Source organism: Uloborus diversus, chromosome 5 (assembly GCF_026930045.1).
Source record: "Uloborus diversus isolate 005 chromosome 5, Udiv.v.3.1, whole genome shotgun sequence".
In the NCBI taxonomy this organism is placed as follows: domain Eukaryota; kingdom Metazoa; phylum Arthropoda; class Arachnida; order Araneae; family Uloboridae; genus Uloborus; species Uloborus diversus.
Window position 1 is genome coordinate 137,296,925 of NC_072735.1, and position 27,266 is coordinate 137,324,190.

At 35.6% G+C, this 27,266-nt stretch overlaps 1 protein-coding gene across 1 annotated transcript; it reads right to left on the reverse strand.

Moving 5' to 3' along the window:
- Positions 1-27,266, reverse strand: LOC129222102 (protein obstructor-E-like). Its single transcript, XM_054856542.1, has 5 exons — positions 27,157-27,266; positions 15,802-16,020; positions 14,217-14,405; positions 12,250-12,412; positions 1-1,877 (listed from the first exon to the last, which is right to left on the reverse strand). Exons 1-5 carry the CDS (start codon positions 27,203-27,205, stop codon positions 1,739-1,741), a joined length of 759 nt encoding a protein of 252 aa, XP_054712517.1. The 5' UTR covers positions 27,206-27,266; the 3' UTR covers positions 1-1,738.

The window sequence follows — 27,266 nt, forward strand, 5'->3', positions numbered from 1 at the left end:
TAAAAAAAAAAACATTTATTCAGGTGTCTATTTACATAAAAACGTAAAATTATCCACTCGATGCTTATTTTCTGTGCAGAGGTAGATAAATACTATAAAAACAGTGACTGCTTGTGCAAGTGAATTCACGAGGCTTAAAAAAATAAAAGGTCTTTTCACCTAGATGCAATTGACAAAAATAAGTTAAAATTTTTCGATTTTTCATCGAGGTTATTTTCCCCAACGTGCACATAACTACAAAGAGTGATTTTCTAACAAAATCTATTTTCCGACACCCAACCGAAATCACGATAACAAAGCTGAAATGTATAAAAACTTTATTAATATCCATCGCACCAGTCGATTTATTTCAATGAGGTGTATAAATAGAGTAGTACACTTGCGATCTGGGATTAACTAGCAGTCTAATTTCCCGTGTCATTAATTTTGTAAGTCAGAGAAAATACTACAAGAATTCTCGGTACAAATACAGACAACTTGGGTAATCGAAATATGAATTTGCCACATAACAGATTAGAAACAATGGGTAAAGTTTGGAATTTTTGTTTGTTTTCAGATTTTTAGAATCGTGGAGGGAATACTATTTTTATTTCATCCAACAATATCTTACTGTATCTTGTATCACGTGGCTTATCCAAGATTGCAAGTGGCATACTCTTCCTATACTTATCTTGTTGATTTACATGTGAGTAATTTACACAGTGAAGTTATGACATTGAATAGAGTGACACTAAAAAAACTGCTTTGCTTAAAACTCTGCAAAGCAGCCAAGAACAAGCTGCATCCGACATCCAAATCGGTGGAAGAAAAATTGAACAAACTTGAAATGTATAAAAGACCAGTTACGAAAGCACATACATAAATAATAACTCCAATTAAATACAGTTCTAAAACAGAATTACATCCTATTATTTCCAAAAAAGAAAAAAAATTAAGAGTTCAAAGAGTTTGGAAGTTCCAAATAAAGACGTTAACTTTTAATTGATTAACGGGGGTGAAAAAGAGTCGTCTAAGCTGCTATCACACTGAATATCTTTTTGATCCACTTTTCATTATACCAACCAAGCTCACCGCTTGAATGAACGTTTTCTGTGAATTTCAAGCTGGAAAAAATTCTCCGATTCAAAAAAATAAAAAAATCTTATAATTGTTTGTATTTTGTTTGTTGGCTAGTAATAAATTAATCTTACAGAACCGCTTTTATACGTTGATCTGAAAGTGTGGTAAAAGGAGGTTGTCTAAGCGGTTGGCTGAGCGAAAGGTAGATCGAAAAATTATTCCATGTAATAGATGCGTTTTGAACCATTTGGTGAACAGGAATAAAACTTATAGCTTGACCACGGAGAGATAGATGGTGGGTGAGCTGGAAGCGGAAACGGACCACTTCATTTTTTAATGGGAAGGATCAGCAAGAACACACACGCAGTAAAAACTTAACTGCGTACGTGTTATCGCTGATCCTACCTATTACAAAAAGAAGTGGTTCATTTTCCGCTTCCAGTCATCAGCCATCTCTCCATAGGCAAGCGATATTGGAATCAGTTTGTAGTTCTAGAAATCTAGACTCTGTGAAAGTGGAAAAGATTTTTTTTCTCTCCAAACAAAATAATATTTTTGGCACAAAAATATGCAAACAGAATTGAATTAGAAACTAAGTTACGAGAATGTTCTGTCTTTGAGAATGATTCAGACGGCCTAGGCCGTCGAAGTCTTTCGAGCGTCCAAGTGCCGTCCTAATTTATTTGCCATTTTGAGGCCTGAATTGTCCGGCTGGTCTAGCTGCTGGACGGCGAGGAGGGGCGTCTGCTCCGGCGACTAAGTTTCCGGCTTTGGAGTCATCCTCATCGTCAGGGGCTGGTGTGGTAGGTGGAGGTTCGCTGAAATAGAGAAAATAGTTTGAAACAATTTGAGGACTATTAACACAGGTCTGAAATAATTGGGTATGCTTATAAAATATTTTTAAACATACGTTGTTCCACAACGCGAAATTTCAACTGGCGCGAGGGGTCTTGGAACTCATCCCTCGCGTAAGTCGGGATCCGACTGTACTGCAGTTCATGCCTTAGTAACAATGATTGACTTTTTTTTTTTTATTCCGAAGATTTCACCGACTCTTTGGCAAGTAGCGTTTTTTTATTTTCTCACCCTATTTTTTGAAAAGTTCTGTTTTGTATAATTAATTCTCCCTCTTTATTAAAGCTGAAAATATGGAATATTTTCTGCCGACCACTGTAGAAATGTATTTCGTAACCTCAACAAAGTTTTTATTCTCTTGAGAATCGTGTATCAAAACTTTGAACAACATAAAAATCTCTTATAGAGCGCGTTCAGAAAACAAATGCGATGAGCTCGTTTGTTTCCCAGGGAGTAGGAATTTTTAATATAGCAGCCGTTTACATCATAATCTGCAGTTCATCAATACCTGCTCTGAAGTATCCCGCTTTGCACCTGTTAAGGAGAAGGTCCAAAATCTACTTCAGATGATCCACTTGTTTTCCTATATTTAGGGCATTTTCGCATCGCGTACCCCACAATGACCCGGCTTTTTGACAATGTGAGCGGATTCCTAACAACAGTAAAAAACCGTTTATCCGACCCTCGTTAACCAAGATCTCCAGATAATCCAAATATTAATTTGAGTAATAATTTCAAATAATGATAGCAAGAACGTAACTATAAGTAAGCCAAACATTATTTATTTTATTTCGGTTAAATGTATGGCTCTTGCATAGTTTGCATAACAAATTATGGTATCCTAAAAAACCTCATGGCGTACTTGGATCGTCAATCAGACATCAACTAGACTAGAATTGAAAAACCGTTTACGTGACTGAAAATTTAACTTCAAGAATTTCCAACAGAATGACATAAATCCGTCTACCGCATGGGCGGATTTATGGGGGGTCAGAGGGGGGCAATGCCCCCCCAGTTTTGGGAGGACTTTATGTAGTAACAACACATCTTCCAAAAATTAAAAAAAAAAAAAATCATTTTTTCGTTTTTGAATAGTTTAGAAGAGCATGGGTGGATTTATAGGGGGGGGGGGGGCAAAGGGGACAATGCTCCCCAGTTTTGGGAGGAGTTTATATAGTAACAACTTATCTTCCAAAATCTTATAACAAAAAAAAATCATGATTTTTTCTTTTTTGAATAGGAAATGAAAATTTATTTTTTCTTTTAAACTTAAAATAGCCGTTTCTTACAAGTTTGAACAATACTGTACAATTGTATAATCTACTACTCAATTTCAGAGGCTGGAAAGTGCAAATTATTGATAGGTTCTAAAATCCCTGAAAAGATTGGCGCAGTATAGCCTACAAGGGCTCTTAAACCAAAAACCCAATCTAACCAACCAAACCTTGAAAATAATTAGACAAGTCTTGGAAACTCCTAAGCAAAGTGTGCTTTAATTTTATTTCTTATCAAGTGTATAAATGAAGAATTGTTCAAATGCGTAGTATGTTAAACTCTTGATACCTATTCTCTAAATCTGTGCACCATTTCTTTTAAAGTATTAACTTGCATCACAAAGCACTTTTAAAGCGTAAAATTAAAAAAAAAAAATATTTGCCTATTATTTCCAACTAACCCTTATAAGACTTCAAAATGCAGAAATTTATATCCATTTTAGATCATTTCCTCCGGGGTCTTTCCTAAAAATGTTGTTCCAAAAAAAAAAAAAAAAAAAAAAAAAAAATCCTGCCCCCCCAGGAACTCAGTCCTAAATCCGCCTATGGTTACCGATTCTCTAAAGACGGAATTCCGTCCTCAGTAGTAAAAAGTGGCACCCCCCATGCTCATATAACCTGATATATCCGGATTTTCGGATTGCCTTTGGTCCCAGTTAAGCCGGATAAACGAAGCTGTATGAGTTTGTAGAGGTAACGTTTGGAAATATGTGTACGTTTGCTGGTCATTGAGCAACCTTTCTGAATAAAAATTACCACATTTAAATATTTTCACACATGCCCCCCCCCCCCGATTCCTCCTATCCTCACTTTCTATTTCAGAAAAGTATACAGCCATGAGTCCCTTTCAGTGACCATAAAAATGGGAAAGTAAATGCTTTCTGAGCAACCTTGGGCACTGGCAAAAGGAAAGTATAACTGAAGAAAATTGCCTCGATGACCTACTGAGATAGGGGATGAGAGTGCTAGCTACGACCTGTTCTTTTAGTTCGCAGTAGCCCCAGGGGCATCATTGCAACTATAACAGAAATTTGGCGTTGTCAAAAAGGCTGGAGGAAAAAAAGAAAGTCATAAATCAAACGTGTCTTTGTTTTTCGCAAATGCTCATTAATTATTATCGTTCGTAGAAAAGCAATAATTATAATGTATCTGACCCAAATATCGACTACTTTACAAAACTGATGCTTGAGATCTTTCATTAGGGGTAACTTTTAATTATAAATCGATAAAAGTTATAGAGCTATTGGTGAAACAGCACGTTCACACCTTCTGGGACATGTGTTTTCAATGTATTTTTCTTTTTTTTTTTTTTTTTTTTTTTTTGTCTTTTTTCTTAACTTTTCATGTATCTAATTAGGTGAGCTTTTTTCTAACACACCAAGTTCGATCAATTTTCAAACCTGTCAAAAGTTTTTTTTTCTTTTCTTTTAGCAGCAGCTTCGATGCTACATCATTCGCCAGTGTGCAGATAGCAAACGACAATATCAAAATAAGAGGAAATAAAAATTGAACATAACATCTTTGTGAGACATCCGAGTAGGTGGGCCGAAGTGCATCTAAGTCCATCAGCTCACAGGTCCCACGTCTTACCCTTGCCCTTTAATATCTTTCGTATGTATATATTGCATGACAGCGCTGGACAGCTTTGAAAGTATTCAGAGTCTATACTGCCGTGTGCAGGTAAACGGCAGTATCTGCAAAAATGAGTTTTCGAGATATTTGAAGAAACGCGTTTTGGATTCAATACTAACAACTGGGAAATGTTGGAATTAGACGTCTTTATCGAGCCGTTTTTTCAGCGGAAACCAAATAAGCGAGCTTGTACAATAAAGATAACGTACAATAGATGACAAAAAAAAAAAAAAAGAAAAATGAAAAATTTGCAGTTACTGCCCTTTGCCTACACACGGCAGTATAATCGAGTTAGTCTTGCAAACAACATAATTCGGGCAATTCGGGCTTGCAAGAATTTTTCATCTAAAAAGTTGGTTTGCCGAGCAATTGTGCAGATGGGTCATTTGATCTATCAAATGTGTAAATGACCACAGCAATGATCGAAAATATTCAAAAAGTAGATGTCCTGGTTAGATCCATTATTAATAGTTTTCAATGGTTATGTGTCCAGTTCAAAGCTGTCTACGCAGTGAGAGTGCACAAGCTCCTTAGGTATTACTGTCTACTACAGAAAGTTGGTGTAAGCTTTAAATTTAGTATCCCCGTCGATAAACTGCTGTAGTTACAGAACAAAGGAACATTATTATGCCACAACTTGCAAAAAAATATTGTATGAGCGTTCTTCGGGATGGTATGCATTTCAGTTGATTGCGACTGGTGCTTAGCATATGGAAATCAAGAAATTTTCACATTCAAAAAAGTGCTACTTGGAACCTCGAAAAACGAATACGCAACATTTTTTCGCACATTATTCGGATACAATTGGATTCACATTTCCGCACAAAGGTAGAAAAAGCTGTAAATTTAAAGTTAGAACTGTTTCTTGGTCGATGATTATACGATATTGCTCTAGGTTTAAAATAACGGGACATCGGCAAGTTTGAAGCTGTTGCAGAGCAGATAAAGATAAAGGGTGCTTTGAGGTGTGAATGTGTCCGTGGCAGATACATATCATGTGTCCTAAAATTGGAACTGTTATGTACAAATCAATGAGATCAAAGCATGAACGTCCAGGTTAAAAGATGATGAAAGTTTTTAGCGATAACTGTCTAGGTTAATAAAAATAAAGCCAGAACGTTCTGGGAGAAAACAAATTGAAAAATTGAGTATAAGTGTTTTAAAACGACAATGAAGTTTTTCACCAAGTCGAAATGGTTGATTTATTTTATAACTAGTTCAGTCATTTTCATATGAGGCACTGAGAAGCAAAGTAGAGTGAGTGACAAAATTAAAAATTTCGAGGTAATCAGTACAAATATTAGGAGAACTTCTTCTCTGTTTTAGGGCAAGAGATGGTACTAGTAGCTTTAATGGGAACTGCTATACAGCATGATTTAGAAAAAAAAAAAATCGATGAACGCTTACCTAGGATCTGATTTTTTTAACGCGTTTCACTCGAAACTTTAAAAACTCCACTTATATCTCTATGCTTCTCACTGCCTATATTACTAGCTACAAATTGACATCCTCTATGTTATGAATCATGTTCAGCGATCATCATCGTGCGATTACATGATTTCTATGAAACGAAATAAGTTGTATATTTATTCTTGAACAATGACTAACTCGACCTGACAAAGTGCATGTTATAGCGAAATACTATGTATTGGTTAAAACTCTGTTAATATAGGTCAGGTGAGACAGCAGAAATAAGACCTTTATATATATATAAAAAAAAGCAGAGTTGTTGGAGAAAACGTGGAGTTGCTCAGTCCAGAAAACGTGAAATTTCTACGTTACCGTCAGCCTTGAGAAATGCTCCATAAAGGTTACTGGCATCAGAAACACGTAAGGACTCACTATTTCCTGGAAGCTAATGATCTCCATATAAATACCGACCTAGATTCTTCAACGAGTATTTTTTCTTTCCTCTTATTGTAAAGCGTAAGATAATTAAAACGGCCTTTACACGTGCTGCTAATTAGCTATTGCCAAATAAAACTATTCCAACTCGAATGCATTTCCGCATCATTAACTAGTTTGGAAAACCGACTGAATTCCAATACAAATATGATAATTGCTGCATTGTGAGTAAGGATTATTTTTTAGAAGTGGTTTAGTTATGGATTAGAAGATACATTAGAAATTAAGAACCTCTAGATTAGAAACTAAGTTTAAAATCTAGGAGCTGAAAAAATGCTTTATTGGATGTTTGTTGAAGCTGAGATGCAGAAAGAGCAATGGTTGATACATAATTTGGACAAAAAAAAAAGAGAGAGAGAGAGATATGATTCCCCCCACAAATAATTGGTTTTGAATGCGACCTAAAGGAATATTTAAACACGTATTCTGCAATTAATGGGTGATTATCAAGAATCTGTATGTTGGTTTCGGTTTTAAAGCTATTTTTGTAATCATTAGGTCTCAATTGAAGTTAAGTGCAAGATTTGGCTATAATCGATAGAGATGATATTTTCTCTGTTATTTATAAAGAATGAAAGAATTATAAATTAGTACTTTTAGAAGAAACAACTTTTTTTTCTACATATCGTTAAAAAAAAAATTAAATGAAATGAAAAGAAAAGAAAAACTAAAACCAACTAATATAGTAGCTAAGACTAAAATTTCAATCAATCCACTAGAATTGCTTCAGACCAAGCAATAATAATCTGTAGTTCGCTTGTCTTTTTGCAACTAATACAGATCGGAAGTTTGAAGACTGAATTTAACTCTCGCAGTTGTTGCTTTGAGAAATCAAAGGAAATTGTTCTGAATTGCTCATAAAGCTCGCTTCGAATTTCCATGAATCGAAGCATACAGGTCCCCTCCCTATAGACACATCTCCAGGAAAATATGCCAAAGAAAAGATCTGTGAGAAAACATACCCGTGCCCCTTAAAAAAAAAAAAACTTCTCAGACACTTTAGTGAAACATATCTCTGAAAAAATATCTTAAGAGAAACATACTATTTTTCAGAGTAGCAAAAATTTGGGACTAGGATGTATCCAGCTCATACGAATTGAAATTGTTGATTTTGACTCTTTAATTTTAATTGATCGAAGTGACATTTTCCCTACCCTCTTACTTTGAGATAAACAAAAGCAAAATTCGAAAAGCTGATTTTAACTATTCTGCTCGTCGTCATCACTAGGACTCGACCGATGCATCGGCCAGGCCGATGCATCGGCGCCGATGGTTCAACAATTTAGCCATCGGCATCGGCATCGGCGGCCGATGCTAACTTGCAGGAAACATCGGCCCATCGGCCTTAAAATACATCGAAAAGCCGATGGAATTGGCCGATGTTTTTGAAACAAAAAAGGACCTTTGTTGTTTTACTTTTTAATACAAAGTAAAGAGAGTTATTGTTTTCATATAAAATTGTTTACTTAAATTTTAGTATGAATTTCTATTTTAGTCACCCCTGAAAGAGTTTTTAATACTGCATTCAGATTACCAAACAAGTTAATTATTGCGTTGTTTCTTGCAGCTGGATGTACGTATATATCTCTCATAAGTCATAACTCTAAGATGTTACGCTGTAGAAGGTTAAGTTTTCGCATGTGGGATGTGCGTACGTTCCAGTTGTGCACTTCTTTTTTTGTTTTCGATCGGGTGTTCTGAAAAGTCGGTTTACTTACTTTTTATAGCTATTAATTACTTATTTCAATGCAAAACTAATCTATCGTCTCAGACTGACAATCATTTGGTGATATATTGCCGAATTGGAGATCATGGAAACAAATATGAGATGGTGAAACCGGTTTTTGTGTCATTTTGGTAGATTCCTGTTAACCGACGGTAATTTTTAATTTTTCAATACTTGTAATATGAATCACAGTAATGCAGTCTTTTCTGTATCGCTTCGGCGGAGTTACAAGTTTAGGGCCCGTCGAAATATATTTTGGGGCCCTATTTCTCTATCGCAGAAGTTGTGAAACATTTATCCTAAGCATTTTTGTAACTCCTACGATGGTTATGGGGCCTCTCGTACAATTGCAACATTTGCTATATTTTAAATCCGCCACTGCACGTCAAAACAAACTCGGGTGCAAGTTTTAAAAGTATTTTTCTGCTCCATGTTTATGATTATTTTGAACTCTATATTTTACGACTATCTTTTGAATTTCCGAGAACACTTGCGTGCCCCTCCCCCCACTCCCTCAATTTCTGAAATTAAACCCTAGTTATACTTCTGAGCTTTTTAAATTAACACCAATTCATAAAATTAGAGATTTTTTTTCCAACTTAATTTATTGTTTAGAAATAATCTAGAGCATTAATGTAAGAAATTCATTAAAGACGTTTTGAATGGTGACATAATTCGAAAATCAAAGGGACGTTTGAATTTTTTCTTCAGATGTGCTGAAGTAGATTCAGAAACTCTTCCGAGGCGTTGGTGGTAGCGGTTCTGTACTAAAAAAATGAGGCCGAAGTTGGGGCCGAAGTGTGAGTTACTCCAAAATCAGAGGGTGACCCCTCCCCCCTTAACCCTCCATCGTCGTTTCAAGCATTTCTTAAATATTTATAGCGATTATTTATTTTGGTCAAGAAATGTCATTTTGCGTATTTGTCATACTTGTTTCACCTCTATTTCGTAATGCGCCATCTTTTTTGCATCATTAATAGTGATCGATGTTTTTTCTGTTGTAAGTAAATATTTTTTTGTATTTATATAAAATCAATGAATAAGTTATTTTCGTTTTTATAGAAACGTTTCAAGGATTTTCTATTATGCAATTTTTTAACTTTCAGAAAATTATTCTTAAATTTAAAAATTTAATTTGAACTTGTTTGTAAAGCGTCATAAAAGATTAAAAAATCAAATTGTTCAATATTATGTGTGCAAACATCAGATCAAGTAATATATTTATTCAGTTATGAACTTGGTGTAAATATTGAGTTTGTTTATTATAGCTGCGTTTTAAGAACCTCGCTCTTTTTATGACTATTTCTCTTTTTAAGCAAAATGTATGTCACTGTTATAGCTTTTATGAAAAATGCAAACTTTTCTTTTCATAAATTTTAAATAGGTACAAAAATATTCCTATTATGATTTAAAATGTAATTTACCTTTTTTGTTTAATTTGATGACTAAAAAATGTCTACGTGCAATCTTTTCACTTTAATTGCGTAATTTCTTGACGGTTTCATAGTTTTATTCTTTTTTTTGAATGATTAAACAACATAATTTAATGTTTTTTAACTATTTTTAGTGTACCTAAATCCATACATTATTACAATATTACTGAAATCTTAGTTATATGCTCAATTAAAAAAAAAAAAAATCAATTGGTTATTAAAGTCTTTTTGTTTTTCTTCCTTTTTTTTTTTTCTTTCTTTTTTTTTTTTTTTTTGGCTGTTGTTCTTGCTCTTTCATCATACAGCAGTCAAAAAAGGAGAAGCATAACTACACCCTATACATAGTGTACGTAGTACGACCCAAAAGTTCGGGGAGAAGCTGTATAGAACCTTACCCAGAATAATTCACATTACCGAAGCACATCCAACTTCAAAAGGTCACCTTGAGGGACTATGTACTTCGTCCAGTGTTCATATAACTTTTGGAAACACTCCTGGAAGCCATTTTTCGCTACCTTCTGTGATGCAGCTTTATCTTCTCCTGACGGAAGAAAACGGCGTCCATGCAAATGTTTTTTTGCTGGGAACAGGTAGAAGTCACACGGAGCTAAGTCCGACGAAACGTTGTGTTATTTGTTTGTCATATCAGAGTATTGACCAATCAAACCGTGCATCCTCAACATGAAAGTCGCCTTCTTCCCCACGATGAAGTAAAAAGCAGCAGCGCAAGAGGCCTTACAGGAGGTTGCGTAAAATGTCTTCCAGGAGTGCTTCGAAAGGAAGACGAACTAGGCTATACGAACGTTGGCAGAAGTGCATAGTCGTCCAAGGTGACTATTTTGTAGATAGGCTTCGGTAATGTGAACTATTCAGGGTAAGGTTGTATACAATTTGTCCTGAACTTTCAGATCATATTACGTACGTATGTGTTTTCAACTTACTATTTCCTAACGTTTTTGAGTGACGCAAGTTTACCCGCATGAAGACGTCACTAGAGAATTTGCGATAATTTTAAACTGGGTGATCGTAAAATAGAAGTTTAGGTCGAAATCTGATTTTTTTTTTTTTTTTGTGATTATACGATTCCTTATTCGTAGAAAGAAAGTAAAATGAAATGAATCAGCGATCCTTTAAATCCCTAATAATCTTATCAATTTATTTCTGTTTGATTTTTTTTTTTTTTTTGCCATCGGCCGACGGCATCGGCCATCGGCCATCGGCCATTTGGAGGGAAACAATCGGCCATCGGCTGTCTTTGAACAATCGGCCAACAATCGGCATCGGCCCATCGGCCAAAAAATGCCATCGGTCGAGCCCTATTCATCACGTGACTTAGTTATGTGACAAGTTAGTGCTGGTTATGCAGACAAACTGGAATATCATTGAACATAGTGCCGCCTGAATTGGTTAGTGATCAGAGGACTCTGACTGTAACGAAGAGGTCCTGGTTTCGAACCCCAACTCGGTCACGGATGTATTTTCTCTCTCTCCTGTCCTTGTCCTTTCTTTGCGTGAATGTGCTGTGAATGATTGCTTACCCTAGAAACGGTTCTTATGGCAAGTGTGTACTGTGGAAGTCTGATTTCACACCAAATCACAGTACAGTTGGAAAAGGGAAGCAGCGCCCCCCAAATTGCCAGCCCCAGCTGGCACAAAACAACATTGAACATAATCGTTTATGAACAGCACCGTTCCTACGGGTGAGCAAGCCGGGATTCTTGTCCAGGGCACCAACTTCTGGAAGCGGCAAATTCACCGTATTTCTGTGTTATTTTTCAATGAAATTCGTTATTAAAACATCGAGGAAGGATGCGTAAGGGCGGCAGTTTTGAGGTCCCCGGCTCAGAAAAAAAAAAAAATCACAAATCCGGTAGTTTCTGAATTTCAGAACAAACTGGAAGTTGTTTTTTGTTAAGCAAGAGCATTGTTCTCTTTTATCACAAGGCATACAGGACTTAAAATGAATCGATTCTTTCAGAAAGGATTTGATAAGCTCCATTGCTTTTAATAGGACTTAAGTCCCTTCTGAAATCATTGATTCAAGTAATATTTTGTGTTGAACATTCTAATAAGTTTATGCTAACATTACAGTTTTCGAAAAAATATGCGTTTTTTACATGTTATAAATAGAATTAACTGTAAATTAAAAATAATTTTGGCAAAAAGAAAAAAAAAACACTTCCCAACGATATCTTTGATGATGACCAAGTATATCAATTAGGGATAATCGTCCTAATATCTGCCGTTTGCTTTAGCAACTCAAGGGCGAAGACAGTGAACCCAGCGCGGTTCCAATACCGGTCAAGCTCAAAATTAGAATTAGAAGCTAAGACAGATCTAAGAATAACACCGTGCGTGTACTTACCATCCTGGTACATTCTGTGCGAGTTCACACCTGAGGCCAGTTTGACTGAAGGCCAGACCAGCTGGACACCTCTGCAACCTGGGGTAACCACCCACGCAGAGCCAGAACCTGCCGCAAGATTTTTCGATGGGAATGTGACCGTTAGGTTGGTCTTTGCAGATAGCTGAAAAAAGAGAATGAAAAATTAGAATGATTTTTTAAAAAAAAATCTAATTAATTTTCAAAAATATTCATATAGATGAAACAGAATCTCTAAAATTGCGCATCATGTTTCCTTCTTTGCGTTAAGTTAGTTTAAAATGGATTTTATGTGTTATCTCTTTGATACATAGAATATAATTTCTTTTCCCTCGAACTGAGAGCAAGTGGATTCAGTTGAAACTACAATGCCATCAGGGGCTTCCCGATAGGAGGGCGCTGGAGGTCACTGTGACCTCCCAGAAATGTCCTTGCCTGATGATTCAGCAAATTTGCAATTTTTAATGCCCGAAAAAGCATCGTAATTAAAAGGGCATGAAGTACAATAACTCTCTTAATGTAATAGGTCTGTGATTTTATAGATTTTTCCAACTGATCGATTCCACTTGAGATAGTCCGATTTTTTCAATGTTCCTGGAAGATTCTTAAGCTTGCATAAAAAAACTGGGAACCTTGAGGAAATATTCCTTTGCCGAGGATTGCTGCAGAATCATTTTTATCGTACAAGTAAGCATCATTACTAACATCTATGAATAATTTCAATGATTTAAGTGGCAAAATTAATAAAATTATGCCCAATTTGGAAGATTATGGATCTTGAGATATAGTCAGCAGCGTTTATTACTCCTTAAAATGGTGTTAGTCTACAATTTTATCCATTTGCGGGAAGAAACATCTACAGGTGATTGAATAAAACATGTGGAGATGGTACTTCATAAAGGAGAAGAATATGTATTTGTGAATGCATCAAATAGAATTTCTGATAATTCATTAGCGGTTTTCTAGTTATATCAAAACAGTTCCTCCAGACAGTATTTGCAAAGGGTATCAAGCTACCATGTTGATATTGGGGAAAATATTTAAATTTGATGAAATATTACGTTTTTGACCTGAAGGAAGTCATACCCTTTTGTAGGAATGGCGTGTCGAGAAAAAAACAACAGCTCTAAGATCATGAAGAATTACTTCCTATACAAACAGATTTATCATTAGCTGTTAAATGTAAAATAGTACCACTTGCTCAACACAATATGATCCTAAAAAGGAAATTATAGCTGCACGAAAAAAAAAGTACATGTATGCAATAAATCGCTCACTGACGACAATAGTGGCACATCTTAAAAAAAAAAAAAATAAAAATAAAAAAAATCTAGCTTTTTTTGTGTGGTTGGTTTTTGTAGTTTAAATTAATAGTGTTAAGGTTTGAAAATTTTCCCTCTAAACTATGAAATTTCATGATGTATCATTATTGATTGTATCGTCAATATGCCACCAAACATTAGTTATTTAAATGAACTCTGTACAAGCTCTTTCGGCTAGAAAGAGCATTAGTTTAAATCAATACTTAGTAACGTTTTTTCATATTTTTTGAGGTCAGCCGCTATTGTCGCTGATGAGCGATATATGTACAGTATGTTACTGTGAAATACTGAAATTGGAGAATGTGAACGTTCACTGGTGGTTTGCCGGAAATACAGTGCACGCCGGTTTATTAAATCAGTGGTTAATTGAATCAGCCGCTTTAATGAATCAAATCGTCAAGAACAGAAACTAATCCAGCTTTATTGAATTAGTCGCTTTATTCAATAAGCCGCTTTGTGGAATCAAAACTGTTTTGAACAAACGTGATTCATACAAGCGGTGGTCACTGTATTTGTTCTTTCACCGATATCTCTGCTGTCTAAATGTTAGCATTCACCCACGAATTTTGACATTTACCAGATTTTGAACTTTTATAGAAACATATAAACACACTTCAAACTACTTACGATGCTTCTGGCAGTCAGGAACATTGTCTGGCCAGTCGCAGGAATGGAGAATGTCGTTGTAGAGCAGAGAGAAGGGGCACTGTTGAATAGTGGAAGTGCCGTTCCAACATTGCCAATAGCGGGTACAACTCGTCTGATGAGCAAACACCCCATAGAGCCAAGGGCAGTTATCTGTGCCGATGGGAGCCTCTAAAGAATAAGAAAAAGTCTTTTCAATAAACAGTCGCGTTTACTTAAATTTCAAGCACAAACTTGTAAAATCAGGGAATAGTAGACTAGAAGACTACATCAAAATCTTTTGCTAGTTACGGAATTTCACAATAACCGTCCTTTTACATGAAATACACCGCCAGCTCAGTCAATTCCAGCCGAGGTCTGCGGTTTCGTGCTTATTAGCACTCATCAGCCCGGCATAGGAGTGAATGAGCTGGAGGTGGAAAACCTCTTAAAGAAGCCAAGAGTGCCAAACAGACTGGTAGCTAATGCAGAATCAGCACCGACCAGACGAGTGACCGAAACAATGGACTCAACATTGTTTCGGTCAACTCGAACATTGAAGGCAAGGCAGGTATATTCAGTAAGGTTACTGAACTTGAAGTTTATGCTGATCCAGATAGTAAATGAGGTCAGAAAAGTTTTTTCTTCCTCAAAATTCGCCGCCAAATGGGTTAAACTGAACGATTTGCCTTGAAAATGCTCGAGATGCTCATTCGATTTAGAAATCACTTAATTAGGAAATCAATTGAACGATTCACTCGATTATGAAAACACTTCAGAAATTCATTCAATTCTAAAATCACTCGAGATATCAGAATTCGATTTGCTGACTATTCAGCTATCACATTACTCAAAATCGTATGATCCGCAATTGAATGATATTCAATTATCTATTATGCAAATCTCCCGATTATGCCCATCACTAGGTAAAAGTAACTGCAACTACTTCAACCTTTAACTACAGTCATCTAAGGTAACTTTGAACCATGTCGGTAAAATTTGCTCCATTTCAAAATTTTCAATGTATATTTGACTTTTTAAAAACTTGAAAGTCCAGTGTAGCACTCTCCTGCCAAGGTTATGAAATGAGTTTTCTATTCTTTGTTTTACAAAAAAAAAAAAAAAATACCAACGTTGTACACAGCTCATTGCATCAGTTAAAAATTCTAAAGGTACTGTGTGGAAGCCACATTTGAAGTTGTTAGAATTTCTCTTTCTACATGGTAATATTCTATGCTATGTTATTGCATAGAATTTCCTTTTTCCCTATTTAGTAATTTCCTTTTTCTGCTTTAAATTTGAACTTCTTTCATTAAAGTAATTTATTTCGCGCTCTTTTTCTGACGTTGCTCAAAGTGAGCCTAATTGACTGGGTCCCTTTGAACAAGGCGAGTAATTTATTTTAAATGGATTTAATATTTATTCTTTCTTAACTTTGCATAACCAGGAATTTTTCTTTCCTTTTCTGACAAGAAATACAATAAAACTATTAAAATATGAGTGAGGCTGTTTTAAATAGAGAAATTCTGTATCAAAGCTGCCTCGAATAACTAACTAATTAACATCTTTAAAATCGAAGTGTACTTACGCCCCATCACTCGCCCTTCATTGTCCGGGCACCCGACCCTGTGTGGGTAGTCGCAGTTCTGCATAAGTCCTCTGCCCTTGCCGGAGAAGGCCAGGCCATTAGGGCAGGCCTTTTCTTTGGGGATGCCATCTTCGCACTCGTAGTAGTAGTCGCAGTATTGGTCGTGCATGAAGAGACCATTTTCTTTTTTGCACTGGACGGTGCTTCTTTGGGCGCTCACTAAAAAATGAAACAAAAAATCGTTCATATAAAGATAAGGACAGGCATTTTTACAAAAATGGTGAAAGTAGGTTCATCCCACAAAAAACAAAAATCCATCAAAATTCGTAAATCTAAATTTTTGAAATTTGAGGAATCCAACTCTTCTATATGTTATACAGGGTGGTTCTAGCTATAGTGAAACCTGTGTAAGTTGACCACTTGCGTATTTCCAATTAACTGGCACTGTTAAAACTAAGGGTTGCATAGGCACTGTGTAGCACATGCGACACCCTCTCAGGGGTGCTATTTGGCTCTCTATGGTACCCTTAAGGGTACCAAAGAGAGCCAACGGGCTCCCTTATAGAAGTGCCATACAGAACCAAATGGCACCTTTAAGAGTCACATAGGAATGCCGCAAGTAGTCAATTGACACCCTTATGGAGGTGCTGGTGCTACAGCATTTCACCCTAAAAGGTGCCATATGCAACCCGCAGTGTTAACAGTGTACCTTTGTAGTCAATTTATAGAGATTGATATAAAATATATAATGTAGGACCAATTCTGTTCCTGGCGAAAGCGATCAAATTAAGAAGATGGTCAACTTACTAGCGTGGTAAAAATAACAGATTTTACTGCACCAGGTTTTGACCTAAGTAGAGTTCGTTCTAATAGGAATATATATTGTTGAAATTTGGTTTACGCGTTATTAAAAGAAAAGAAAAAGAAATGTGTAATTAAAACGTACTAGTTCAACTTTTTAGTACCGCAGATTTTCTTGCTAATTTATTAATTGCAATTCTGATAATCAATTACAGCAACTGATAGATATTCCATTCGGGTTACTACTGCACACACTATAGTACGCTTTGAATGTGCAATTGAAGCAATCGGAAAGTTTACTGAATAAATTTTGGGACAAAATACTATTGGTTCTAGATTACGGTTTTTTTCATGCGCTTATTTACACCTGGTGGTGAAAATTTGAACTAGGGCTTATTCATTGAAAACCTATTTTTTCCATATTCTGTAGATACGTATCCCAACTTTTAATGAGAGTCATATCTACGTAGGACCAAACTGGGTGACTAATCATTTTCCTCTGCACATAGAAGAAAGTAAAAACCTGATGTAGGCAGCACATAATTCCCTTATACGCCCATTATATTATGCATTTATAGTTTTAAAACTAAGTCCTGTTTACAAAACGGGTTACAACAACGGTATGCAGTGTAACAAATAATGACAGCACAAAGAATTCTTTTTGTGATTACAACACTCTTTTGCCGGTCTACATAGAGTAACTAAAAGGTACCTAATGAGAAGCACCGACCGAGTGGTGTAACGGTAGCTGGTCTCTTATGCCCAAAAGCGTGTTCAAACCTCGGTCCAGTCGGTAGATTTTCAAGATGCGGAAGTTCGTTCATGTTGTAAGATTATGCCGCATGTCAAAGATACCTTGAGTGTTCATTTGAACTGAATACCCTCAGCAAAGTTAAGCTCCTAGTGCAGTTTTGCATCGTAAGCGACCAAGTAGCTCCATCTGGTGTGGAACTGCGTGTCAAAGTTCCATATGACACTCAGTTTCCCCGGCTCGACAGGTAGCCACATACTTTACTTTAACTCCAGGAGATTGGTGCCAGGAATGAAATTTGGGAAAGCCTGCTCTACAGCCCGATCTCAATGAATCCTCCCATAACAAATTTGCTGCCATTCTTGGAGTTGCTAAAAGCCATGGCTATCTCTAGGGTCACCTCCATTGTATTGGTGCGATGGATTCAACTAAAACCTGGATAATGATTCCCCAAGTGTTATGCAGCACAACGTATTTTTATTTTCTAATAAAACGGTGTACATTTTCTCACGAAAACATGCTTCTAATTACAAAATCAAGAAGTCAAATCATTATGATATACCATTACTAACCGAAAGCGAGCTGAGATTGTTAATGCGAAAAATCGAGCTTTATATCAACATCAAGCAATAAGTTTCACCCAAAAGAGGACACTAACCGTTGAAATATTTTTGTTTTAAATTCTTGTTTTTAGAAAACCAGTTGTGTAATGATATCTCACACTGAAAAAGAAAGACATAAGTTCTGGAAGTTTCCGCCCAAAATTCAAGTTTCATTGACACTCACTCGATTGCATTCATTAGATACAAGAAACCCGTTATTCAACTCCATCTGCATACATTAAGACTGAATTCTTTCCACTAATTAGCCATCCTGATGCGAATCAGACATTTTCTTATGAGATTTAATTGCAGGTGGGCCGAAGAATTGTAGCTTTCACTAGTACATATTTTTTTTTAAAACTTGATTTGATCTTTTTCAGTGGATAGCTGAAAAAATTGGGTCAGACGACATGGAGGATTTGAGAGATCGAAGCGTTTTATGTTGCAAATAAAGCCTCAAGCAATCCAGCTTAATTACCGCAGAAAAAGTTCCAGAAAATGCAATTTGTTTATTTTTTTTTTTGTAATCGAAGTTGTCCAACATTCTGCTCTAATAGCATGTCGAAATGTTTCAGAGGTGATTTGTGATTGCTAAGACAGAATTGTTTTACAAGAAAAGGATACAAGTCTGATAAAGAAAAAAAATAATGACAAGACTCCGGGACATATTTCGAAACGTTCTTTTTCAACGTGAGAATTTCGAACTGAAGTTTTGATGAGAAATTCAATAAGGTATAAAATAAATAAATGCTGGTATCTTTCCCAACAGCATCATGACAAAACTCTTATTTCTCATTTCTTGCGAGTTAACCACCATAATTTAAAAAAAAAAAAATAGTTGAGGGATTTCTCAAAACAAGTACTTAAGTGTATACAGGATGCTACATTAGAATTATCAATTGCAATAAAACCAAGGATTCCTGGCAACTATATCTAAATACCCGTTGCTGTATCCCTGGTTGGACATTCTTTTTTTTTTTTTTTAATAGTAAGGAAAATTTGTGTAAAGCTATATTTTAAGGTTGTGTTAACCTACTTCCTAAGTATAGAAACCTTCATGGGTAAGTATTCCAAACTTTTTGAAAACTCTAAATCATCTTAAAAGCAATTAGTGCTCCATGTGACGCATTTGCTCTTAGGAGAACATCTTTAAAATTAGGTTTTAAATGTAATTCTTTTCGTTTCCATTGACAAATTATAGCTTCCAGAGTAACTTAACAACCTTGACATAGTCGAAGATTAATTGATAAACCAGCAGCAAAAGTCAACGAATATCTGGCAAAAAAAATCTTAAAAATTGAGAAAAGGAAAAGTTGCGATGTGTAACCAGTCGCTACTAAATCCATTTTGAGATTTATATATTTCTTTTCATACTGTTTTCTGTTGAGAAGCAAAAACAAACTTAAAGAAATCAAGACAAGTGAATGCCAAATTATGATATAGAATAACGTATATGTGTTATAAATCGAACTATATAGAAAAATTAGTGAGAAAAATAAATATAAAAGCAAGTATAGAGTAACAGGGGATGTGTAACATGCACGGGATTGGGATGTGTAGGCATATATGTATAAATAGCCAGTGGCTAGTAATCGATAAAAGATTTTTCCTCCTCAAATTCACAAAATGCATTACCATCAAAACAATCAGCTACTTTTTGTAGAGAAAAGTAGTATAAGTTCAGAATATCACACCACACCTACGATATGGCTCGATATGTCTTGGGATCAACACAGAGGACATTCCACACAAGTTAGCAGTGAGCATTACGCAAAAAACTACTAGGAAATAAATGGAACATTCAGATTTTGGTGTTAAACCATTAGATCGATTAGGGCAGAAAATAAAAGTTCGTTTTCTTGTTAATATCTTTGCATAAAACGAAACTCGTTAATATAAAATTAAACGCTCAGAAAAGCGTAGCCAATTTTATTTGATCAATAAAGCTACTTTTTTGACAGCCGTTTCAGAAAGTTAGGGAGCAGGTTCACGTCCTGAAAATCTCGGAATAGCTCAGGATACATTTGAAAATGCCTTTGAAACCTACCAGATTATTTCTTGCAAGACCTAATATAAACTTGGATCTGTTACAGCAAAATCTACAGATATCTTAGTTTTCCCATATTTTATGCTTTTCCACATTTGACGTTTAAATTCAGCAGCAGATACTAGAACTGCCTGATAAATAACGTAAATTATTCTAATTCAGATTACTAAATTGTTTCTTTGATAAACATTCTCCCGCATAATACGTTGGAAAATTTGCTGACTTCAGACATCGGGCGAAGTGATAAAGTAATTTTCGAAGATTACAAACCTTTGATTTTGCATGAAATCAAAAGAAAAAAGTAGTTAATTCTAAGTGAAAGCGCTTCAAAATCCACAATTTAAATCGATAAGAAAGATGTACTACAGAAATATTTTTGACGAATAGAATAGATGTAATAATTTTGGTTTAGTTAGTTTTATGAAACTTTTAAGCTATACATATTAACATTATAATTATCCGCATTTATGCGTTTTTCTTATCCTTCATCTCCTTCGGACTGAAGGTGAACGAACTAAAGTTAAAGCAAGAGGTTTTTTTTGTCATTCAATTTACTCAGTGCCGGATCTTCAACTTTTCGGAGCCGGTGCAAATATTGAAACTGCCGCCCTTACTCATCTTCCTTCAAGTTTTCATATCGAGTTCCAACGAAAAAACAAACAAACAAACGTAGAAAAAGGATGCATTTGCTGCCTTCAGAAGTTGCCACCCGGGGCCAGGGTCCCGTTTTATTCCCGCCAGATCTGGCACTATATTTGCTTTTAAAAGATAACCTCTACAGAAACAGCAGTATGTGCGACTGGAAGTTTGGTATCGACAGTTGGAAACAGTCTCTCACACAAACATGAGAATGTCCACAAACTACCCCCCAAATACACTAACTCCTAACCCTAATCAATACCGCGTCTTTTGCCCAACACTTGCTCAATATGGGAGTTTTTCCTCTCACCACTACAAATTTCATTTCATTTCCTATATCCTGATCCCGTGATCCCCGTGATATTTTCATATAAATAATAGCCGATGATCGAGTAACCAGCGTGTTTTCAACAATGAAACTCGCGCCATGGCATGATAATTTAATAAGTTTTGGTAATGTTTAACATGCAAGGAAAGGTTTTATTGTGTCAAGGCTGAACTTGATCCGTTAACTTAACTGCTTTACTGGTAAAACTGTCATTTCAGGGGAATGAAGAAACGAAAAAATGGTCAACAATGAACGCTATCTACTGGAGTTTAGGGTTAATCCACTGGAGTGAAGGTTAAAATTTCAACTATTAAAATATCACCAAACGGGGTAAATGACTTCGTTCGAATGTAGAAGCAATTTTCACCCGTCGTACCATGACAGGCGGTTTTCTAGTTATTTAATGATAGAAAAAATGATAGCTCATATAATGACAGTCAGAGTCGAAGGTGGTATGCAGGTACTTAGGGGTTGTCCACAAATGATGTCACCCTTTGAAGGAAGAGAGGGATCGTGAAAATATGAGGGTTTGTGACAAGGGGAGGAAGGGGCAACATGTATTTTTTATGAGAATAATGCTTGTAAAAAAAATGACATGTAAGAATGGGAGGGGAGGGAGTAAGGTGAAGTGTGACATTTTGTGACAAAGGAGGTCTGAGCAGGGGCGGATTTACAGCCTATTCAAGGGGGTGGCGGTTGAAAACCGTTAAAGCCATTCCTCCCCCAAACCCGTCATTTACGGGGGTTGGGAGTCAACTGCCCCTCCCCCCATCCTGTCTTTTAAATACTAATCGCCCCTCACGAACAGCCCCCTTGAAGTGTCAAATCTCCCCTTTGGGGGCTATCCCCAGGGCCTGATTAACGCACGGTCCGGCGGGTCCGCGGACCTGGGCACCACAAATTTAGGGGCACCAAAATAGCCTAGCCTAAGTCCACTTACTTACTTCCTTTCATTCTTTTTTTTTAAAGCTCATTTTACTTTTTCTCAACTTTAAGGGAGAGGGGGCTCAAAATGTTTTAAAAATCAGCTCAAAAACTCATAAAGTTAAAAAAATTTCGCATAAAGAAGTCGTTGTCCCTTAGCTTTGGAATTTCAAAAAATTACTCGGATGACATAGATGGACATTTTCCAGAAGAATTAACACACTTTCAAATTTTTGCAATTGCCTATTAGCAGCTGTTCCAGTGAGCGTTCCTTTTCATTTTTGAAAAGAATAAAAAATCATTTGAGAAGCTGCGTTTCTAAGGATAATTTACAGGCGTTTTCCTTATTGACCACTGAAAATGCTGTGACATCAAACATAGATTTCGATTATTTGATCGACACATTTGCCTGTGTTAAAGCCAGAAAGAAGCTTTTTTAAAGCTTGATGTCAGAATTAGTAAGATTTTTTTTGCAGTTTTAAATTGTTTTTTAATTCTTTTTTGCCTTAAGAGGCAATTTCAACTGTGATTAGTTTAATGACTATCAAGTGTTTGGCATTCAAATCCCAGGTTTCCTTTTAAATGTAGTAATGTTCCTTTAAAATATAGTTTCTAGTATATTGGGCTTCTAGTATGATACATTGACTTTAAAATTGCGCAGATTTTCTCATGGAGGGGGAAGGGGCACCAAGTTCTACTCAGGACCTGGGCACCAGTTTGGCTTTATCCCTCCAGGATTGATCGGAAACTACTGTTCTGAGTCATAGCAATGTATTATCGTACCAGCATAGTGTGGTCCATGGAAGAAAAAGGTTGGAAGACACATATAGAAATATAAAACTTATTAAAAAGGGGGGAGGGGCGAGCTTAGGTTCAAATTAAAAAGTAGGTAACGCTGTCCATCGTTGAGTACACTTAACTATCTAAACTTAATTTCAAGCAAATTTGTGGAATGTACTTGATTGAAATTAGTAGCGAGTGCTAGTAATTCCTTCAATTCTATATTATTAGATTTAGAAAATGACGGTCACGGAGGGGACAATCGCCCCCACCGTCCCCTACTAAATCCGCCACTTGGTCTGAGATCAAAAATGTAGGAAAAAAGTGTGACATCATTTATGGATGGCCCCTTATGCAGTTTTCTTTTGACCGACGAAGCCGTAAATTGCCGACTTTCTGCGACCATCCTTGACTCTGAAAGAATGTACTAACTCTTGTGTTGCATCTTGTAACATATACTATCTTAGGGTGCCCCCCCCCAAAAAAAAAGTCAATTTTTCAAGTCGCACACTCTCTTATCTTTTTCCTTTTAGGTCCAAACAATTGAAAAAAAAGTTAGTTTCACATAATTTGAGCAACCCAACCAGTGCCGACCTGCGCTTGAAAATGTGAATCAGCATTTTGTACTAGTAGAATGAATCGAAAAATTTTTTTTTGGAATTTCAAAATTTTATGTTGATAAAACGTTGCCCTTATAGCCCCAAATGTACCCCAAAAATAGTTATCCAAATTAAAAAATATTTAGGCGTCCAGTAGGAGGCTTAAAACTAAAAATGTTCCCCCAAAATAATTTTTTTCGATTTGTCTTTCAAAAAATTATATATACATTTTAACAAAATATCAAGTTCAAAAAATTATTAGCGAACACATTTTCAAATCATGATTTTAATCAATTTTAAAATAAAATTTTTAAAGAAAATTTCTAGTTTTAGACCTCTTGCTGGACACTTAAATAATTTTTTAATTAGGATAAATATTTTTGTGATCAGTGGGGGCTATAGGGGCAACGTTTTATCGATATGTAATTTTGAACTTCCAAAAAAATTTTTTTTTTCGATTCGGCCTAGTATACAGTGCTGGTTCGCACTTTCAGGCACAAATCGGCACGGAATGTCGTTGTTCAAATCATGCGAAACGTTTTTTTACAGTTGTTTGGACCTAAAGGAAAAATATAAGAAAGTGTGCGACTTAAAAAATCAATGTTTTTTTTCGAACACCCTAATATATATCCTTTTGTGGTTAACCACTTCCTTATTGGCTGCCATTTACTGTCCCACCATCAAAAAATACGACTGCGCAACTGTATTACTGAAGAGATTCACTTAATCGTACGTTAAGCAGTAAGATGTAATAGGAAAATTCATGAAACAAGGTAGGTGTAATATGGCTGGCAAAAGTATTCCATTTAATGTGAAACCAAGTTGACGGCAAATTATGGGGCAATAAAGACAGTGATAACCCATTTTATAAACTCCCTGTCAGTTCTCTAAGACAGACCTCCTCCTAGTCAGACATCTAAGAGCCTAATTTTCAGTGTTACCGTGACTAGTATACCGTTGTACTACATTTGAAGCAACCAACAATGGTACGTGATCAAAAAGACGGTTGGTATGACGGTACCTTTCAGCAATAAAAGTAGAAGTGTTTTTGCTAAAAGAAGTTGTTGATTGCCATTGTTTATTGAAAATGTGACCGAAATTGTAAATAAACAAAATTTTGTTATTTTTAATTTTTACACATTTCTGTAGTTGAACTGAGGAATACTAGGCAAGAGAGAGACAGGGAGAGAAAAGAAAAGCATAGACTGTATAAGGGTAGACATAGACCCAATGAAGTCGGACAAATTATATTAACGGTATTAATGTATGGACATTGCTTTGAACGTCGATAAAAATCTGCAATTGAAGTTTAGGCAATTTTTATTGGATGAATCAAAGGCGACATTGATTCGTCCGAAACAAAGACAAATGCCTAATCTCTAAGTTAAAAATCATCATCGAATTTTCGGAGAGGAAAATAATGACCTATAACAAGATTTTATTTTGCAAGTTTCATCAACTAAAAACTCACTTATTAAAATTTATCTTTTGAGTGATAGATAAACTTTTGAAATGTATGCAAAGCTGTCAAAAAAAGAAAAAAAAATCCATTTTTTTAAACTAATATCTGAGTATTTATTAACGAAAGGAATTTTAGTTAGTCAACCAGGAAAGAATTAAAATTAGTTCATACCGAGAAAGATTGTAATTACTTAAAATGTGACAATAAATAAGGTTTGAAAGACAGAACTCATTGTTGAAAAAGGAAGCAACATATTATAGTGCACACACGTTCGAAGAACGACAGCATTAATTTACAATCATCAAGTGATATCGATCACAACCCATCAAATTGCGGCGGTTGCAAGAGCGAAATTAACCAAAAATTTTGGGTAAATAATTTGGATCTGCCGTTTGACAGATGTCAAAATGGAAAAGCAATGATGCCTTATTTTGAAGAAGGAATGATAAGAAATAGTCAATTCGAGAATGGTCAAAAAGATGCTGTTTGAAGTGTATATACAAAATACTTTGCAAACTTGATTATATAAATCCGAAGTTGCGCGTTTGGGCAACTGGTAATACGTTAGCTGGAGTACGAGGGGAATAATAGATTGCAAATAGCTTTCTGAAAATAATTTGAAGTTGTTACACTTGGAAAATTTTGGAAGTTTTGCGTGTCAGTTTGCAAAAACTAGCCTGTAGTAAGATGAAGTTACCAAAGTGATCTCATAAGTGTGTTGGGCTGGAATTTTTTACTTCGGAATCACAAAATAAGTATTGTTCGTTTTCCACGAGAAGGCACTTCATCCCGCCTTCTCGAACACAGAGTTCCATTTTACGCGGGGGTGATCGGTAAACATATCCCCGCGCTTGTAAGTGAGACAATCAGACAACGTTAACTTTGGCGCGTGCATTTTAATGTGCAAGAAAAGCCGGTGTCCTTTGCATCACTTGCTTCACTTGTCTGTTCCTACTTTCGTTATTCTTTATGATCCGAATATGCCTTCTGCCGAAATCAGCGAAATTGAATCATCAGATACCACGTGACGAAGGCGAAGTCAAGTGCCTTCTCGTGGAAAACGGACAATACATCATTTCAAAACGTTGTTGTATTTAATTCGGCTATGTATTGGCTGCTTCCCATTTGCAGAATAAATGCATTTCACACTACTAGCTACTCTTATTTCAAGTGCCATCACTATCGGCGGATGCTATTACCACTTGAAGACTAGTATCCCCACCGGATGGAAGTACTTTAACTGTGTGAGTTGTACAAGGAATTTAATTTAGCCTAGACATTCGAGTCAAATGCACACTTCATGAAACGTTTAATATGCCGCATAATTACAAGACATGAACGTTGACGATCTTCTGCATCTTGAAAATCCAGATTAAAAGGCCGGGTTTGAACTCACAAACCTGGGCGTAAGTGGTAAGAGGCTTACCACTTCGTCACTCTGTCGGCACGTCCTTTCAAAATTGTAATCAGGAAGCAAATTTAAAAAAGAGTAACTCAAGCAATGACATCTAAGTTTCTTGTAACACATTTTTTCCCACCATGTATTCAATTCACCACGTTTTCATTGTGTGTAATTATTTCAGTGTGTTTCTGAGTTATCATCTGAAATCAAAGCTTTAAAAAAAATAAAGGATATTTTTCTCTTTAATTAAGCACCCGTTAAACTCTTTTTTGTAAAACTGCTTCGTTAAATGTATGGACGAATAGTGTTTAAGCTTCTATCTTTCTCTTTTAAGGAGATGAGATGAAGCATTTTTCTTCATCTGGAACGTTAATATCGGGTTTCAGATGGATGCAATTATAGAGAATCCCAACTTTAAATGCAGTATCTTCAAGTCCTTATTGTTGAAATATATAGATTTTATTGAAAGTAGAAATTTCTACAAATATGCTCTATCTTTCACGCAATATAAAATGTTCTTGCATAATTTTCATGCTACCCATTAAGTAAAAAACGGAAGAAAAGAATAAACACTGAATGCAGATTTTACACCACAGTTCAGATCAATCGTCAAAATGTGAAAAATTGAAAAGACAAATTGTTGGAACTTGTTCAATTCATTCTCTTGGATATTAATAAATGGTATTAATAAAATAGATGGAAAGAAATAAGCACAATATTTTTTTATTTATAAATTTTTAATCGGGAAAATTTATTTATTTATTTTCGTATTAGTTACGTATTTTGTTTAAAATCTTACTTTACTAATTTAAATGCATATATTGATGTAGGAAATTGTTCTGAATGCAAAAAGAGCTCGAATAGTCTGAACAAAATTTTACTTTTCCTATATGTTAAAATTAACAAAATTCAATTGAAAAAGTGGGTGCCAGGGATTTGGCAATTATTTTTTCATAAAATTTGAATTAAATCAATATTCTGTTAAGTGGAAGTAGTAGTAACTATTAATTCAGTCCTTACCTGTGACTGCCAGCAGTCCGAGAACTAGAAGTACCGTTCTCACTCCCATTCTACAATTTAAAGTTTGAGGAAAGTGTATCTTCTCCAATAGATCCGCAGAGTTCACAGTT

Excerpts from the sequence above, each read along its gene's own strand:
- LOC129222102 (XM_054856542.1), bottom strand. The coding sequence starts at position 27,205 with ATGGGAGTGAGAACGGTACTTCTAGTTCTCGGACTGCTGGCAGTCACA. Across the intron at positions 14,406-15,801 it reads TGAAGGGCGAGTGATGGGGC|AGGCTCCCATCGGCACAGAT; the intron begins GTAAGTACACTT and ends CTTATTCTTTAG. Across the intron at positions 1,878-12,249 it reads GCACAGAATGTACCAGGATG|CGAACCTCCACCTACCACAC; the intron begins GTAAGTACACGC and ends TCTCTATTTCAG.